The sequence below is a fragment of the Anabrus simplex genome, chromosome 1 (genome assembly GCF_040414725.1).
Source record: "Anabrus simplex isolate iqAnaSimp1 chromosome 1, ASM4041472v1, whole genome shotgun sequence".
Taxonomy (NCBI): Eukaryota; Metazoa; Arthropoda; class Insecta; order Orthoptera; family Tettigoniidae; genus Anabrus; species Anabrus simplex.
The window spans coordinates 141,924,061-141,944,379 of NC_090265.1; the positions used below are offsets into that span (position 1 = coordinate 141,924,061).

Genomic DNA, 20,319 nt, shown 5'->3' on the forward strand with positions numbered 1-20,319 from the left:
CCTTTTAGTCGCCTCTCACGAGAGGCAGGGGATACCGTGGGTGTATTTTTCGTCTGCATCCCCCACCCACAGGGGGGTAGAGACAGAGAAAAAGAAGAAGAATGAAGAGATCAGTCACTTTGAAAAATGAAGTAACGGACGAAGAAAGGCAAGGCCCACGAAGGCCTCGAATGCTCTAATACCATCGGGGTAAAAAAAGAACAAGAGTTGACCAAGGGAGGTCGGACAGGATAGACAAAAATGAGGAGCCTGGCACAAGTAAGTGGAAGCAATGCCAAGACTCAGCAAAGGGCCCCATGGTCGCCAATCCACACTCGCAAGTTGAGCCCCCCTTGGGCCCCTTTTAGTCGCCTCTTACCACAGGCAAGGGATACTGCGGGTGTATTCTACATGTGCGTCCCCCACCCGCAGGGGTAGTTTGTTTGGTCCGCGAGAGGTATTTTATTTCCCTTTCCCTCAAGTCCGCCGGCAAGCCGGTTAGGACCCCCCTATCCGCCACCTGGGATGCGCCATGTGGGAGTACCACCTCTCTCCCTGCTACGCCAGCATAGTAGGTTCATGGGACTGACAAAAGGAAAGACAGACATTATATCAAGTACAGGTATAACATTGTTATATTTGCATAAAAGGAAACAATTTAAAATAAATTTACACCGTAGATTAAATAGAAACCAGAATTTTCACATAGCAACTGAAGCAAAGGGGAGACCAGTTTGTGATTTTGAATGGAGAGTGGCAGGAATGTCTGAAGCAGATTCCTCACCTGAGATGTATGGCGAGGCTTTCCTTTTGTCAGTTTTGAAATGGTTGAGCAAAAATTACACCCATCAATTGTGCAATGCATCATCATTTCTCACCAAAGAAGGTGCCAATCCTGCAGAAATTCTGAGAAGACTGCAGACATAGTTTGGGGAACAAACCCTTTCAAAGACATGTCTGACAGCCATAAGAAGTTTTTGTCAGAACTGAAAGCTATGGGAAACTAACCTCACTAAGAATGCCCCAAACAAGAATCACTGACTAAAACGTTCGTGTTGTTCATGGTCTTACTGGAGCAGTCCACCATTAGAGATAGCCTTCACCACCGGAAGTCCAAAAGGTGGGTTCATCATCTCCTCACTGAGCAATAAACATTTGTAGTCCTTGTTTGTGACTGTAAATTAATTCTTTATGAATAATTAAATCTGTAATTCACTACAAGGAAGGAGAGCAATTTTTGTGTCATATCGTACCTATGATGAAACTAGGGTCCCATCACTATAAACTCAAAACCAAACAAGCAAGCATGGTGTGATGAAACAGAGGGGCACTTGTCAGCTGGAAAGTCCCTGCAACTCCTTTTTTGGGACTCCATATAGGCATTTTGTTAGTTGATTTCCTCTATGAACGAAAAAGCCGTGAATGGCACCTATACTGCGAACGGTCTATCGCAATGAACGACATTAGCAACCTATCTGAGATGTCACTCTCCATGATAACGCAAGGCCGTATATCACTGCTTTATCATGTTGTAAAGTGGAACATATACACTGGGCACCATTACAACACCCTCCTTATCGCCTGAATTTATCATCCTGCAGATTTAATTTGTTTGAATCATTTATGGGGTTTGTGACCATCTAGGTGAAAACATGTTTCTGTTCTTTCTTCATTGATGGAATTCAAAACTGCCACTTTGATGGGAAAAATGTTGTAAGTTAGGACAATATGTAGGAAAGTGACATGTTCCTTTTGCACAAATCTTGAATCTCTAAACGAACGGTATGTATAAATAAAATAAATTAAATTAAAAATAAATAAATGAATTAAAAAATAAATTAAAAAAATAAAAAAATTTAAAAAGTAAATAAATAAATAAATAAATAAATAAATAAATAAATAAATAAATAAATAAATAAATACATTTAAATAAATAAATAAATCAATCAATCAATCAATCAATCAATCAATCAATCAATCAATCAATCAATCAATCAATCAATCAATCAATCAATCAATCAATCAATCAATCAATCAATCAATCAATCAATCAATCAATCAATCAATCAATCAATCAGTCAATCCTGATCTGCATTTAGGGCAGTCACTCAGGTAGCAGATTCCCTATCTGTTGTTTTCCTAGCCTTTTCTTAAATTATTTTTGGAAATTTATTGAACATCTCCCTTAGTAAGTTATTCCAATCCCTAATTCCCCTTCCTATAAACAAATATTTGCCCCAATTTGTCCTCTTGAACTCCAAATTTATCTTCATATTGTGATCTTTCCTACTTTTAAAGACACCACTCAAACTTATTCATCTACTAATGTCATTCCATGCCATCTATCCACTGACAGCTTGGAACATCCCTATGGAATCAACATCTATATCACATACCACTTAGTCGAGCAGCAAAATGCAATACCACAAACGTGGTTTACAAAGAGTTTCTGGGGTAAATGAAACTAAATTTTTCGGTGAGTTTTTATACTTTAGGGATTTTCAGATTATGTCTTAGTACAGTATCAAGGAATGATTACTTTTAACATATTACAAAATTCATGCAAGCGAAGCTGCGGGTAACTGCTAGTTTATATATATATATATATATATTATATAAGAAAACAAAGGTCCAATAATATTGCCTTGAGGAATTCCCCTCTTAATTATTACAGGGTGAGATAAAGCTTCGCCTAATCTAATTCTCTGAGATCTATTTCCTAGAAATACATTTTTTTTTTTTTACAAGTTGTTCTACGTCGCACTGACACAGATAGGTCTTATGACGATGATGGGGCAGGTAAGGGTTAAGAGTGGGAAGGAAGCAACTGTGGACTTAGTTAAGGTACAGCCCCAACATTTACCTGGTGTGAAAATGAGAAACCACCAAAAACCATCTTCAGGGATGCCGACAGTGGGGTTCGAACCCACTCTCTCCCGAATACTGGATACTGGTTACACTTAAGGGACTGCAGCTATCGAGCTCGGTCTCTAGAAATACAGCAACTCATTCAGTCACACTTTGGTATGGTCAAATTGCACTCATTTTTGCCAGTAGTCTCCCATGATCTACCCTATCAAATGCCTTAGATAGGTCAATCGCATTACAGTCCATTTGACCTTCTGAATCCAAGATATCTGCTATATCTTGCTGGAATCCTACAAGTTGAGCTTCAATGGAATAATATTTCCTAAACCCGAACTGCCTTTTATCGAACCAGTTATTAATTTCTCAAACATGTCTAATATAATCAGAAAGAATGCTTTCCCAAAGCTTACATGCAATGCATGTCAAACTGACTGGCCTGTAATTTTCAGCTTTATGTCTATCACCCTTTCTTTTATACACAGGGGCTACTATAGCAACTCTCCAGTAATTTGGTATAGCTCCTTCATGGAAACAATAATCAAATAAGTACTTCAGATATGGTACTACCGGTATATCCCAACCCATTCATCATCAACAACGTGTATAGTTCCAGTTTCGTGGGTACTGTTAAAGAGCCTCTTCCACTTCTTCCTGTCCATATACAACTTGTCATGGGGAACATCATCCACTGTCCATCCTCTGGTAACTAGATCAACCTTGATCATGGCCATCCTTCAGGTTTTATGTCTTCCTGCAGGTCTTTTCCCCTCCACCTGTCTTTCCATATTTATTTTAGCTGTTTCTGTAGGCTCTATCCTGTTCACATGCCCATACCACTGTAGTTTGGATGTACTGATTCAGTCTAATAGGGATGTCTTTATTCTGGCTTCTTTCCTCACCTCCTCATTTCTTAACTTGTCTATCTTGGTCTTCTGGATGGTGGATCTAAGAAATTTCATCTCTGATGCTTGCAGTCTTGATTAATCTCTTTTTGTGACGGTGCACGCTTCAATACCATAGGTCAATATTGGTATGAAATAGCTGTTAAACATCATCAGTTTGGCCGGTTTTGGAATCATGTCATCCCATAAAAGTGTTCTAAATTGTTAGTAGAATTCTGATCCCTTTTGCATTCTGTTTGTAATTTCCTTTCTGACCAAATTATCACTGGAGATTACACTTCCAAGGGAACGAAAATTATCCACACACTCTAGCTGGAGGTCTCCTAGTTTTACACTTACTGGACGCCATTCTCTGTTGACTGCCATCACCACTGTCTTGGTCTCGCTGATGTTGGAATTATATTCCTGGAACTGGGATTTCCATACGTTGAGTCTGGTCTGTACTTCCTCTTCTGTTTCACCCTAAATCACAATACCATCAGCAAAGGCCACTGCATTCAGTTCACCTAACTTTTCCTTGACGTTCTTCATCATATTGTCCATAACAGTGATGAACAGTATTGGGGACAGTGCACTTCCATGCTGAACTCCACTCTTGGTCTCAAACCATGATGATCGACTTTACCCAATTTGTACACACCTAGTACAGTCTTTGTACATCTGATTTTTCCTTACCAGTCCTTCAGGTACATTTCTTTTCCTCAGGCACTGCCAGATCTTATCTCTTATAACACTATCATAGGCCTTTTCTATATCCAGGAATGCAATGACCAGGTTTTTGCCTTTCTCCCAATACTTTTCCATCAGCATGTGGGTGCTAAAAATTAAATCCATTGTTGATCTGTTACTTCTGAATCCTATTGCTCCTCTAACTGTGGGTCAATGATTGTTCTCAATCTCCTTTCTATGATCTTCTCTTGAATTTTTAGTCCATGAGACAGCAGTGTTGTTTCTCTACAGTTGGTGGGTTTCCATCTGCTGCCTTTCATAAACAGGGGAATTATAATGCCCTTGCTCCAATCTGCAGCTATTTTGTTGTCTGTCCATATGGAATTTAGTACTCCGTGCAGCCACTGTATACCCTAGATGCCTGCTGCCTTTATCATGTCGGCATTCACTTCATCTGCACCTGAAGATTTTCCTTTAGGCATAGATTTTAAGGCTGTCTCAGTTTCTCTCATTGTAGGCTTGGATTTCCAGTTCTGCATTTTGTTCTTGAACTGGTCTATTCAGAAGGTGATCGAAATGGTTCTTAGGACTTCTCTTATGTCACTTTCTGTCCTAACCAGATTTCCATTTTCATCTTCAAGTGCCTTTATAGTATTAATTGTTTTCCTTTTACCTCTGATATCACTATACAGTAGTTTCTTATTGCCTCTGCTGTCTTCCTCCAGTTTCTGAGTGAATATATTCCATGCCTTGGTCTTTTCTTCTGTAACTGTTCTTTTAACATCCTGTTTCTTGTTTCGGTGTAATTGTTCAAGGTTTCTGATCTTTGCCTTGTCTCCAGTAAGATCCGGTTTATTTTTCTCCTGATCCCTTTATTTCCACAAGAGATTTCTTTCCCTGATTACTTCTCTCATTCTTTCATTCCACCAATGTGTTTCCTTCTCCCTTGTTTTCATACTTGTCTTTACACAAACTTCAGTTGCTTCCTTAACCAATGTGTCCCTTAGTCTTGTCCATTCTGCCTCTCCATTTTTCCTTTCATCTCTTGGTAACAGGGTTTTTATCTGGTTCTGATACTCTGTTCTCTTATCTGTTTTCTGAAGTTCACATACTTTGATTTTTGGCATTTTCCTGTCCTGTACTTTTGGCACATAGAAGTTTCTCAGGTCCGCTACTAATAGACGGTGGTCACTGTCAAGGCTCTCGCTGGGTTTTACTCTGACATCTTTTACCATTCTGCTCCTTTCTTCATCTGAGATGACATAATCAATTACAGTCTTTTGTAGTCCATCACAACTGTATCGTGTTATCTTATGGCTCTGTCTCTTCTTGAAGCAACTATTTTTCACCAGCAACTCATCTGTACTACCCCGCAGAAGAATGGGTTGCCTCCTCTGCCACCCCCACCGTACCAAATCATATTCTCTGCTTTTGCTGCCATTGAGGTCTTCACTCGTTACCCTGAGCTGGGACCCTTTACCAGATGTTACACACCAGGTGAATGTGCTCTGGGACTCTCATAGGCAGGGGTGCCACTCCCTGGGAAGGGCTGCCTCTAAGAGGGTCCCTACCTGTTACCTAAATATCCCAACCCATTGTCTTTAGTACATCCCCAGAAATCTTATCAATTCCAGCTGCTTTTCTAGTTTTCAACTTTTGTACCTTATTGTAAATATCATTGGTATCATAGGAAAATTTTAATACTTCTTTAGCATTAGTCACCTCCTCTATCTGGGCATTATCCTTGTAACCAATTTTTACATACTGCTGACCAAATACTTCTGTCTTTTGAAGATCCTCACATACACACTCTCCCTGTTCATTAATGATTCATGGAATGTCCTTCTTGGAACCTATTTCTGCCTTAAAGTACCTATACATACCCTTCCATTTTTCACTAAAATTTGTATGACTGCCAATTATGCTCGCCATCATGTTATTCTTAGCCAACTTCTTTGCTAGATTCAATTTCCTAGTAAGTTCCTTCAATTTCTCTTTACTTTTTCAGCCAGTTTGAACTGCCCTAGTGTGAAGATGAATGAAACACCTCTCCATGATTGTGATCTTCCATGAAAACACAGCAGATACAACACCCTGTCAAAACCACAAAGTGTTGAGTTAAAATCATGTATAGTATTGAGTATGCTACCAGTTGCTAATGAACAATACATAAATTAATATTGTAGTACTTACAGTACATTGTTTATGCCATAATTTAATCATCACTGATGAAGTATCTTAATGAAGTTCAATATAAATGATAATCGAGATAGGAACTGCATTTGAACAAGATAGTATCTTTAGTGCAGAAAATAAAAAGAAGTTTGATGGGTGGGAAAGAAAACAAGTGGGAAAAGATTATCAAGTATATTGAATCAATCCTCATATGCACATGATGTAGCAAGACAGGCCATTAAAGTAGCTATGTCCACTCATTTGTATTCATCATTACTCACAATCAAGAATTATATGCAAAGCAATCACTCCTACCTTCCTCTTAATCCCTACCAATCTCACAACTATTTGTTATTAAATCCACAATGAGTAAGTAATATTGCATCATGATGGTGGAGAAGTAGCATCAATACCCCAACCTGGCAGGAGCTGGACAAGGGGAAATGAAATTATAAACACATGGTAATCAATCATGCCAAAATTAACAGGAATATGGTAGCGGGTTGTAAGTTTTCAATGTCATTGTGCAACGTGCGGTACTACAAAAACAAACACTTCAAGCTACCGACAAGTGTCTAAGTGTTTTATGGCCCGAAAACTGGGAGGTTCCTGCAAATAGAAGAGGAGCTTCTGTAACAATGGATGCCGTTTCTCATTAAATGCTATATTTTGAAGCGTGTGAATTACCCTGCAGCACATGATATTAGTATGTCTGATTTAAGGTAAACTGAAGCTGGATAGTGAAGTTCATAGGAGAAATAATCTTCCTGTGTAATGAGGATTGTCACTGAGCCAAAGAGCCAAAGAACGCCAAAAGATTATCAACTCATTATTAACTCTTATACGCTCAGCGAGCTGATCTATCGGCTCAAGTGGTATTGCTTAAAACACTCAGCAAGCCGATCTATTGGCTCTGTGTTCGGATGGCTATATTAGTACCTTAATGGACTCCCAGATGTCAGGAAAAGACAGCAATATTAGCTTTTGGGTTTAGTTTACACTTTTCTCGAGAGACAGAGACACTAAGGTGATCTGTTTGGAACAAATGAAGTTATCAATCCGCTCATGTTTACCGCATGGCGAGTGGAAGTGTGCTGCTTGCGAGTACAGTCTGCTTTAAGCTTCAAAATACGTGTTTTCCTTCGTTTTATTGTTTCCATTTTAATAGTAGTGTATTGTTTTATTATATTTTGTTTATATTCAACATTTATCGGTGTTCTCAAGTGAAGTTTAATTTAATATTTCGTGTTATTAGATTTCCATGCCACGAGTAGGCCTAATTTAAAAGAAAAGTTTCTCCCATTCTAGGCTAAATAATTCCGATGTTTTGGATTATTTAGATGCTTTAGACGATGACAGTGACTTTGTAGCCGATAATCAGGGCCCGGATTTTGTTGACCTAAAAATGCTAAAAAATGACCTTTAAAATGACCTTAAAATTATCAAATAATGTCCTTAAAACGAACAAAAAAAAATGACCTAAAAATCCCAGGTATTTATTGTTTGAAACTAAATTATATACATTTCTAGATATGAACAATATCGATAATTGATATTTTCTCTAATTTTTACATAGCAAGATGTCAGTTCTTTGTTTTAGAATCTCTGTTTTCCTTAGAAAGGAAATGTACCAGTACGAAGATCTTCTGACACCAGATATTCCGTAAAGAGGATCTGAAAATGAAAACAACGTTCCTATAAAGATAATCGTAATCGCCGTTGGTTGCAGATTTGACTGTAAAGCTATATATAATGCCACATTATGTAGGTTTTAATATTTACCTCAGACCGTGTTGCAGTAGATAACTGTGACCATCCGTAGATTATCGAAGGTAAAAGAACGTCGATTGTCGGCCAAAACGTTCTTGTACATCGAAAAGCTCCTTTCGACATCCACATATGCAAGGGGTGCGTACTTGAAGTGTGCTAAATCACTTGTTGACAGCTCTTCTTCAATATCCACTACACTGAAATCTTCCCTGGTGAGTACCCGGACGACTGAGTACAAAACCTTGTATCCTGTGTTTTTATCAAGAAAAGATTTTAGTTTCCAAAATACCGATTCGCCAACTTCACCACGCACATTTTCCAAAGCTTCCTGCGTTGCTCTCACCAAATCTGTCACGTGTTCAATTGTCACACCTCTCTCCTGAATTTGTGTAATAGGTGATGGCAGGGAGCTAAAATTTGCCTTAATGTATGCCAACTTACCGTGCACATCGTCAGCTGAAAACATCTCTTGGGCGATTTCGATAGCCCGGGCGTCTTGGGCTTCTAGAGAGTTTATCACTCCCTTCACTGCTAAAAAGTTGTAGCTGTAGTACTTGCACGCATTGATCCACGTACCCCAACGTGTGACTAAAGGCTGCAGAGGTAGTGGGATATCGGGATCTAGTGACTTAAAGAGTTTCCTGCGCGATGGGGCCTTGATAAATACCTTTTTTACCTGCGACACAAGTCTATCAATGTCAGAAAAATTTTACCTCACATCTTCTGCCACTCTGTGGAAAGCATGAGCTAGACAAGTTACATGCACCATTCTTGAATAAAAAGCTTTGATAGCTTTACCAGCTTTAACTATATAAAGCGCGGCATCGGTCACGAAAAGTAAAACGTCATCATACCTCACACCGTCAGGCCACAGCAGAACCATGGCCCTGTCAAACATTCGACATATTGTAGAATGACTGACAGATTCCAGGACTTCAGGAGTTAGCAAAAATATTTCTCCGGGATTATCTATTTCCATGGTTCTTACAATTACATTAGCTACGTAACGACCTTCAACATCAGTAGTTTCGTCTACTGAGACAAAAATCTTCTTTCTGCTTGTTCTTTCTCATATTCTTTGAAGTGTTTTTTCATAGCAGAGCGGTATGTAATTTTTCCTTAGCGTAGATTCGTCCGGAATGGAATGACCTGTATACCGTGCTAGGAACTGCCTTAATTTAGGAATAGTTACAAAAACTTCACACAGTTCATTAAAAAAGGCTGAGTTTGTACCTCTGCTTGATGATGCATTTTTCATGAGTAACTGTTGAGTACTTTTCTTTCTGCTGATATTCTGAATACCGCGCACATGTTTGTCGCGACTGACGTGCTGTTGAACAGTGAATCTTTTTGCTGCTGCCACTTTCACTTCACACACTTTACAGAATAATATTTCACCATCTGTAGGAAAGGTATCTTCCCCGAATTCAGAGACAATTTGTCTCAAATGACCTGCCTTGGATGGTTTTACCTTTGGCATTTTAACACGCACTCGAAATGGTTACACACAACTGACATCTACAAACTGTACAACTAAAACTGACCTGAAGGAACAAGGAAATAGAGTACACTGGCAGGAAATACCTCACTGCTGACGCCACACTGTGAACACACTTTCCTGGTGTAAACCTTCAAGTACGTCAAGATATGGGAACTGGTTGGTTGATGGCGTAAAATGTGGATTATTATTTAAAAATAACCAATAAGAAAAATAAAATAATTAAAAATGACAAAATAATGATGCAAAAAGCAAAAAAAATGACCTAAAAATCAAATACTTCAAAAAATGATGAAAAATGACTTAATAATTACGCATTTCTGTAATCTGGGGGCCATGAACAGGATTTGTATATAACTTAGCAATTTCTATGATGCACCAATTAAAAGATGACATGTCATTGAAATCCGGGCCCTGCCGATAATGATTCAGAATTTAGTCCGACTCATTGGCTGAATGGTCAGCGTTGAGGCCTTCGGTTCAGAGGGCCCGGGTTTGATTCGTGGCCAGGTCAGGGATTTGAATCGCCTTTGATTAATTCTTCTGACCCGGGACTGGCCATCATATCCCACATGTGCCCCGATGGGAGACAAGTCCGGAGATCGTGCTGGCCAGGGAAGTTGCTGCACGTCTTGCAGAACACGTTGAGTTTCATGAGCAGTGTGTGGGTGAGCATTATCCTGTTGGAATAACACATCACCTTCCTGTTGCAAGAATGGCAAAAGAACGGGTCTTACAACATTCTGCACGTGCCGAGCACAGGTCAGCATTCCCTCCACAAACACCAAAGGTGAACGAGAATTGTAGTTCATCGTACCCCAGACCGTAAGGCCTGGGGTGGGGCCGGTATGTCTTGGACAAATGCACTCTACAGGACAGCGCTCACCAGGTCTAAGTCGTACGTGCAAACGACCATCACTTGCCTGCAAGCAGAATCTGCTTTCACCGCTGAAGAACACGGCCCGCCATTCCATCTTCCAAGTGATCCTCTGACGGCACCAATCGAGACGTGCACGTCGATGATGTAGCGTGAGTGGAAGATGGGCTAGAGGTGGGCATGCCCGTAGTCCCACTGCTAGTAACCGGTTGGCAACAGTTCGTGTTGACACTTTTGGGCTCACAAACCCTCTTATCTGTGCTGTGGTAGCTGTATGATCTGCCACTGCTGCCCTTACAATACAATGATCTTGGCGGACGTCTGTGCTGCGTGGATATCCAGAACCTCGTCTACGGGTGTGAGAAAGTTCACGAGACCATTGCAACCAGCATCGTTGCACAACTGATGCAGCACGTCCAATTTGTGTGGCAATTCTCCGAAAGGGCCATCCTGCGCCACTCGGAAGGCCACAATTTGACCCCTGTCAAATTCGCTCAGTTGGCTTTAGGAAGCACGAGTGCATCTCCGTGGCATGGTGCCTGTTTGCTTCACACGTTTACATCACACTGAGCCTTATGGCTGTAAACATTCCGTATTAAAGGGTACACACAGATGGCGCTTTGGCAGCTATCTCACTACGCTATCTGTTGGTAGACGACGTTGAAACCATTATCAGTACTTCTACTATCCTCCAGGTGGCATGTGCTGTCATTGGATCAAAATCAATGTCGTCTTTCCATGTGTACTAATTTTTGTTTCTGGCAGTGTAGGGGAATAAGAAGGTGATATTGGTTACATGACAAACACTGAACATGATAGCCTAGAGGAGTTCTATCTTCTGCTGACGACCTATGAAATGATGAACATATCTGGAGATACTTCAGAATAACTTCAAGAACATTCACTAATATTTTACAGTCAATTATTAAACAGAACACTAATTTTTGCAAAGCTATACATTCTGAGAAGAGGCTCATGCTGACACTATGGTAAATAATTTTATTTTAAAAATTAAGTTCCCAGAAGGAAACCATAATTTAATTTCATCCATTGGAAATCTTCAAGATTCTAATTTTCAGGTCCTGATTGTGGTATTTTGTGTCCGTTTGGTTCCACAATGGAGGCCGTAACTGTACAGCGTTTATGCAAGTTTTGTTATCTACCTCTCCAACACTCATTATCACTTCACAAATACAATGCTTGCAAAGAAGAGAACTGTATCCAACAGATTGCTTGCTGGCCCTGTGACATATAAAATCAAACTTCTACAAGCTGATTCGTTCAGCTTGGTTCGATTCAGCTCAGCCTGGCCCAGCCAGCAGTGAGAATATGTTCATAGCATCATATTGCTTTGTCTTGCCTGCTGATTCCGCTTGGTTCCATTTGGTTCTGTCTTAAGACATTTTCCCACCCGGATACTATTCACCTTTAAATTCCAGTGTCTTATGTGAGGTCATATTGTTAAACAAGCTAGGTTAATCTGCTTTGAATACATCATCATTTGGCTTGAAACCTTCCCACAAAGCAGGCCAAGTTTTTTTTTTTTTTTTTTTTTTTTGCTAGGGGCTTTACGTCGCACCGACACAGGTAGGTCTTATGGCGACGATGGGATAGGAAAAGCCTAGGAGTTGGAAGGAAGCGGCCGTGGCCTTAATTAAGGTACAGCCCCAGCATTTGCCTGGTGTGAAAAAGGGAAACCACGGAAAGCCATTTTCAGGGCTGCCGATAGTGGGATTCGAACCTACTATCTCCCGGATGCAAGTTCACAGCCGCGCACCTCTACGCCACTTGTCTGTCATCAAGTACACTGGCAGCTTCACCACAAATTTTGCCGCTGACAGTATCATGGAGAGTTCAGAAACTTTGAATCCAAGAGGAAGAACAATTCAAATTATGATTACCATCCAATGAGCATATTCATTGGCTTTCACTTGAAGGATAAGTCCACTGACTGGCACATTCGTTCTTTGCTGCTTAAACAAAAAAAAAAAAACTTTGTGTTCTTTGTGCTCAGATGATCTGGCCTGCTTGAATTTTTAAGGAATTTTGTTCCAAAAGAGACTATTTTCTCTCTGTCCTTGAATATTGCATAAATTGTAGAATGTGAAACACCCCATTCCTTTGCAATACTGACATTTGTTTCTCCATTTTCTAATCACCATGTTACATGCGACTTTTCTTTAATATTAAACACTTTCCTTTTGTTTTGTGACATCTACACAGCAATGCTTGCCTTGACTAACAGACAGAGTGATTTAAAATCTATGATCTATTGAAAGCAAGAGTTTAAAAATAAGCATTACATTGTTGTTACCAATCTCCAAATGCATAACAAACAAAAATCAACATTGGACATTATAGCCGACACTTTTCTGAAAATGTGATAAAATAAGTTGTTTCATAACATATGTCATAATGAGCAACTCTTTAAATACAGTGTTTATATAGGATTTAGATGGGACAGTTAGATTTTATCATTACATTCAATATGTTGTTAAGAGCAATGTCGCAAACTGTTTCGACTGTATTTAATGTATCTTCCTTTCTAAGTAAATAAATTGTTGTATGTCAGAATTATGCAGATATTTGACACAGCTAGATATTTTGCCCATAATAATAAAAAAAAAAGCACATTAATGCAAGTAAATATGGTAGAACAGCACTCATCACAAATTAATCCATAAAGGATAGATAGCATTTGACACAACCATTTCTAATTAAAACAAAAAAATGTAAAAAAGTCAGTAACCTGAAGATTCCAGAGCATAGTCCACCATTCCAGTTTTATCAGCATCATAAGTATTAAGGGCATTGTTCACTATGTCTTGAACTTGAGAGAAATTCAGACTAGAGTTGTCACTTAAAGTTGCCACTTGAAACACCCAGTTTCTCTTCTGCTCTGACAATTTTTCAGCAAGTTTAGCTTCTTGTTTCACAAATTCATGTCTAATTTGATCAGAGACCATACTCATTATTGCTTGTGCTGAGCGCCTGGATGCTGAAATGAAGTCAGAGTATGTGAAATGTAATATGAACAAAGGCTTTAAAACATTATTAAAATATACTATCCTTCTTATTTTAGTCTCTCACTCCATTTATTCACTTTCATTTCTACTCATTCACACCTTGGGACTGGTAATCCTACTTGTCTTAATTTAAAACAATCACCCCGTTCACAATGCATGTCTTCTTCCAACAAAATTTTGTCCCATTTAAGAAACACAAAACAAACTTGAAAATCTCCACCCTCTATTCTGCAAAGTGGTACAAACATACACCCTGAGGTGCACTTTATGAATGTCCTTGCTTTGCCCTTGCTTCCCTTTTTGTCCATGGTTTTGCAAATACTATTGCCTCTAATTGTTTTCTCCCAAGATGAATAGCAAAACAACAAACTACCACTACTACTACTACTACTACTCAAATTCAGAGAGGTTGAAATAGATGTAGAAAACCAAGGCCTGTCACAAGCGGGAGAGCTTAGCGGTGTGAAGCGGGCGGTGGCCATGGGTACTATGTCGGATGAGGAGCTGGACTTAACCATGGAACTACAGAGTACAAAGTCTACATACCAAAGAGTAGGATTAGAGGGGATGCGACTAGAAATTGAGAAGTTAGTCAAGTATAGTGAAGACTTATTAGCATTAGTTAAGATGACTCCTAATACCAAAGCAGAGATAAAAAAATGGTATTAAAGAAATGGGACAAATGGCAGAAATCATTTGTAGTCGTTCGTGGGAGAGGGAACAATTTGATATGAATGAAGATCCAAGGATTAGGAGGGATTTGGAACAGGGCTCTACCTTTAGCAAGAAAATAACCCGTGATGTTGGGACACAGGCGCAATTCAGTGACAGAGTGCTAGATATAGAGGAGACCCTCTTGGAAGCTACATGCTTTGAAGATTTTGTGAAGATCTTGGATAAGGAATGCCCTGACTGTGTTTACAGTAACACGCATGTCATCTTAGAGAGGAGGATGGAATTATGAGAAGCATGAAGAATATGCATTCAGAAACCTCCGACTTGCTGAACTCTAATCTGAAGGAAGGTAAGACAGAATTCCTGTGCACTATTATGCAAACCTACGAGTCGAGGAGGAGAGTGGGAGAAGCTGCGATATGTGTATGTAATACCATATTCATTTAATCAGGATGGAGTAAATGACCTACAGAGCCTGTATTAATGTCTCACCCACTCGAGGGAGATAACAGACTCGTGCAAGAAAGAAGGTAGTTCAGGTTTAGGAAAGGTTATTCCACTGAAGCTCAACTTGTAGGATTCTAGCAAGATATAGCAGATATCTTGGATTCCAAAGGTCAAATAGACTGTCTAAGGCATTTGATAGGGTAGATCATGGGAGTCTACTGACAAAAATGAGTGCAACTGGACTAGACAAAAGAATGACTGAATGGGTGGCTATATTTCTAGAAAATATATCTCAGAGAATTAGAGTAGGCAAAGCTTTATATGACCCTGTAATAATTAAGAGGGGAAATCCTCACGGCAGTATTATTGGACCTTTATGTTTTCTTACATATATAAACTAGCTGATGTACCCGTGCTTCGCTACGGGATTCTCAGAAAGACTGACTTTGTGGCTTTCCTAACTGAAGTCAACATAGGTCATTACAAAAACGTCAGCAGGAAAGTAATGATTAAAAGCAATGTTATCATATAAAATACTCGATCAAATGATAAACCGCACATTTCCTCACTTTTAACAAATAGTACTATGGTGCCGATCAAACAGTCCGAAGTTCCAGAGCTGGAATGAACAGGCAGCAGACAGCCATGAACGCTCCTCTGCCATTATTCCGTTTAATATGCACACTACTCATTCCAATCCATGCCTCAGAGTAGGGATTGAACAGCTCGAATGCTACGATGAAACAGTGTGTTATGTACCAGTAGCATCAGAAAATGTATGAACCAGAGGAATGGCATGTTATCTAACTCCCCAGCTATTTCCTGCCAATTCAGGAATACTGTTACACTCGGTACGACCAGGCAAATTGGCCATGTAGTTAGGGGCACACAGCTGGGAACTTGCATCCGGGAGATAGTGGATTCGAACCCACTGTCAGCAGCCCTGAAGATGGTATTCCGTAGTTTCCCATTTTTACAACCAGGAAAATGCTGGGGCTGTACCTTAATTAAGGCCAAGGCTGTTTCCTTCACACTCCTAGCCCTTTCCTAACCCATCATCACCATAAGATCTATCTGTGTCGGCAAATTAAAAAAAAATACTTGGTACACAGCAGTAATCCTATCTATTGGAGATGAGTGGTAACAGAAGACACAAAGCACATCACAACAAACGATGGTCAATGTAATGTTATTGTTGATACATTTTATGAGCTTTCTATATTGTAGGATTTCACATTTAGTTTTCTTTCAACTCTGTGATATTAGGGCGTTAGTAACAAAAATCCAAATTCAAGAATATCTCTGTGATCAAAGTTGGTACGGTAACAATGTATAAGACATAAATGATTGGAAATTTAACAGTATATAGCTTTAGTTACGTAGTATTAACTGATATGACCACTAATAATGTACTTATTTGGGAATTAAATTTTAGGCCTTCCCATAAACTACCATTTCACTCAGCGTGAATACAATTATTTATGGCCTAGATTATAGGAACTTATTTCTCAACTATGCATACCAATTTTCATTAAGATAGGACCACTAATTAACATACATATTTGAGAATTCCATTTTAGGCCTTCCCCTAAAGTATCATTTTTCTCAGCATGAATACAATTATTTATGGCCTGAATTGTAGTGACTTATTCCCCGACTTCACCTACCAATGTTTGGTAAGATACGACCATTAATAACATAAATATTTAAGAATTAAATTTTAGGCCTTCCCCTAAACTACCTTTTCAGTCAGCGTGAATAAAATTATTTATGACCTAGATTGTAGCGACTTATTCCTTGAATTTGCATACCAATTTTCATTAAATTCTCTTCAGCTGTTTTCTTGTGATGCGTGTACAGACAGACAGACAGACAGACAGACAGACAGACAGACAGACAGACAGACAGACAGACAGACAGACAGACAGACAGACAGACAGACAGACAGACAGACAGAAATCACAGAAAAGTAAAGAGTACATTTCCTTGTTACTGTGGACATGACTGATGCAGAAATTCCATCCTTTTCAAATTCTGAGCAACGTACAGACAAAACTTTTATTGTATATACTGTATATAGATATATAGATGATGAGTAATGAAGTAGAATCAGAGGTAAGGCTTTTTGATAATGTTATTTGTTTTATGTCCCACTAACTATTTTTAAGGTCTTCGGAGACGCAAGGCTTTTTGCAGATGATGTTATTCTATATAGAGTAATAAATATGTTACAAGATTGTGAGAAACTGCAAAATGACCTTAATAATGTTGTGAGATGGATGGCAATGGTATAATGATAAACGGGGTTAAAAGTCAGGTTGTGAGTTTCACAAGTTTTAATTGCTGCATTGATGAGATGAAATTTCCTTTTGGGGATCATTTTAAGTACCTAGTTGTTAATATAAGGAAAGATTTTCATTGGCGTAATCACATAAATGGGAATTTAAATAAAGGGTACAGGTCGCTGCACATTGTTATGAAGGTATTTAGGGGTTGTAGTAAGGATGTAAAAGCCTCCATGGCTCAGACGGCAGCGCGTCGGCCTCTCACCGCTGGATACCGTGGTTCAAATCCCGGTCACTCCATGCGAGATTTGTGCTAGACAAAGCGGAGGTGAGACAGGTTTTTCTCCGGGTACTCCGGTTTTTCCTGTCATCTCATTCCAGCAACACACTCCATTATCATTTCAATGCACCTATCATTCATTAATAATCACTTTGGGAGTGGCGACCCCATCGTACTAACAGCCTATATCTGCTTCATTCATTACATCCCTGACCCGGTCAATGACTGGAAAACAGGTTGTAGGTTTTCATTTTCAGTAAGGATGTAAAGGCCTCGATTCACTCACACTCTTTTCTTAGGCTGTTTGTACAATGGGTTTGCCTCTCCCAAAGGTATTTTATTACCTTCTGCCAGGTTCAAATTAGGCCGCCCCTAACATGGAGTCAGACGCCTTTTGTAGTCGCTCCTCTGGAGTACAGACGCTATGGGTTTGCCCCTTCCGTCATCTCCACCGTACTGAAGTCCATCTTCTCCGCCGTAGATGCCGTTGAGGTCTTCACCCATAACCCAGGTCAAGCACCCTCCATATTTAAGTCTACTGGAGAGAGGATGTCCCAGTATTTTAAAGCCCCCAGGTTGTATTGCATATTTCAACCATCCCTATGTACTGTAGGGAGGCCCTCTCCGCCACCTGGGGACATGCTCTGTAGGGGTTAGGTTCCCCTCGTTACTTATTGGAAGTTAACCCCACCCACAAAGGCTGGGGTTATTAGAGGGATCATGCTTATTGCCTATGTAGCTAAGATATTTGAGAGAGTATTGAAAGGAAGACTGAGAAGGAAGCTAGAAAGAAGAACAGTATGGTTTTAGGAAAGACAGATCAATGTTTGACCTGTTCTTTACATTAAGACATATGATGGATAAAAGATGGGAGTTTGGAAAAGACATAGTGATGACATTTATTGACATTGAGAAACCTTATGACAGTGTGCCCAGACAGCTAATATGGGACACATTAAGAAAAAACAAGTTAACAGAGTGGAAGTGCAAATGATAAAAGCTATGTATAAAAATTGTGTTAGTAGTATGAAGACTAGTATAGGAGAAACAAAATGGTTTAAAGTTGAAACTGGTCTCCAACAGGGAAGTGTACTATCCCCCATACTATTTATCCTTGTCATGGATGAAATTCATAAGAATTTCAAACAGAGATTTGGAGGACAGGCAACAAAAGCCATGTTGTTTGCAGATGATATAGTGATATGGGGTGAGGATGAAACAGAAGTGCAAAATCAAGTAGATGTATGGAATCAAGAGACAGAAAAATTCGGGATGAAAGTAATCACAGAGAAAAATAAAACAATAGTGATGAAAGGGGAAGGAAGGAAGGAAGGAAGGAAGGAAGGAAGGAAGGAAGGAAGGAAGGAAGAGGAAAGATAAAACTGAATGGTAAAATTCTGGAAGTGGTTAAAAGTTTCAAACTTGGGAGGTGTGATCACAGAAGATGGAAAGATAACTGAGGAAATTGGGAAAAGAATACAATAAGCAAACCGCTTCTACCAGAGTGTAAGGGGTATTTTGCGGAACCAAGATGTCCCGAAGAAATGTAAGAAAGTATTGTATTCAAACTATTATGAACCTATGCAGCTCGATCGTGGACTACAACAAAACTAGAGGAGAGTAGAATACAGGCAGCGGAGATGAAATTCCTAAGAGGTATCGACGGCAAGACTAGAAAGGATAGAATTAGAAATGAAGAGAAGGAAAAGGACAGGAATCTTGAAACCTTCAAGAGAGGATAGAAACAACAAAGCTAAAGTGGTATGGGCATATGATGAGAATGGGAGTAGAGAGAGTGCCAAAGAAAAGTTTTCAAAGAAGTTAACAGGAAAGAGACCACGAGGAAGGCCCCGAAAGAGCTGGACAGTTTCAGTGTGGGAGTGCATAAAGAAGAGCGGAGGAAAACCAGAGGATCTACTTGAAAAAGAAGAAGAGTGGTGGAGAGACAGGCAGCGATGGAGGTCCTTGATTCACAACCTGACCAGGGAAGCTGGAAATGGGAAATAAAGATGATGATGAGTAAGGGTGTAAAGGAGAGGGCATGCAAGTCTCGCTTACTTGTTGTTTTAAGGGGCCCTACTTCGAAGGTCATTGGCCCCATGCAAGTCTCTGGTAAGACCCCATCTAGAGTATGGTTCCAGTGTATGGGACCCTCACCAGGATTACTTGATTCAAGAACTGGTAAAATCCAAAGAAAAGCAGCTTGATTTGTTCTGGGTGATTTCCGACAAAAGAGTAGCGTTACACAAATGTTGCAAAGTTTGGGCTGGGAAGACTTGGGAGGGAGGAGACGAGCTGCTCAATTAAGTGGTATGTTACAGGTCATTATTCTCATGGTTAATCTGTATTGAATACTGGTATTAAAAACAATTATAATAGGAAATTATTTATTGTCTACCTATTCAATATTATCCACCTTTAGGTGGTTACAGTTTCATACAGTTATATCTCTTCATGGGAAATGTTTTGCTCACTTAATGAGCATCCTCAGCCTAACTTAACCTTAAAATTATGTCCTTGATCAATAGTGAACATAAAAAAAAAAAAAAATTGTCAGTATTAAAATTACATCGTAGTCTCTGAAACTAATTTACATTAAATCTAAAAGTCAACATTAAACACTTCTTAAAAATGTGATAACTTGAGTGATTAAAATGATCACATTGTCAATCCAAAGCCTTGTGTCTGAAACTAATAATAGATCTTTGTCTTACAGACAATAGTAAGCTTTTTATAATCTCAAACGGCTCCAAGGTAAACTCCAATCTTATGGAAACGAAACTGAATACGAAACTTATATGATGTAGTGAATCTGAGATATATGTATTAAAATAAGAGTGTAATCATGATGAATATTGTAAATACACT

The 20,319-nt window shown here is 39.3% G+C and overlaps 1 protein-coding gene across 7 annotated transcripts in view; it reads right to left on the reverse strand.

Annotated features, from left to right (window-relative positions):
- The window catches only part of LOC136884987 (klaroid protein), a 184,206-nt gene that overhangs the window by 71,859 nt on the left and 92,028 nt on the right, over positions 1–20,319 (reverse strand). For all 7 annotated transcript variants that reach the window (XR_011019001.1, XM_068230421.1, XM_068230419.1 and 4 more), the window contains one exon: positions 13,488–13,736. Coding sequence is in view for 6 of the 7 variants with exons in the window: in XM_068230421.1 (XP_068086522.1) it covers positions 13,488–13,736 (249 nt within the window). In the remaining variant the exon portion in view is untranslated. The remainder of the gene's footprint in view (positions 1–13,487; positions 13,737–20,319) is intronic.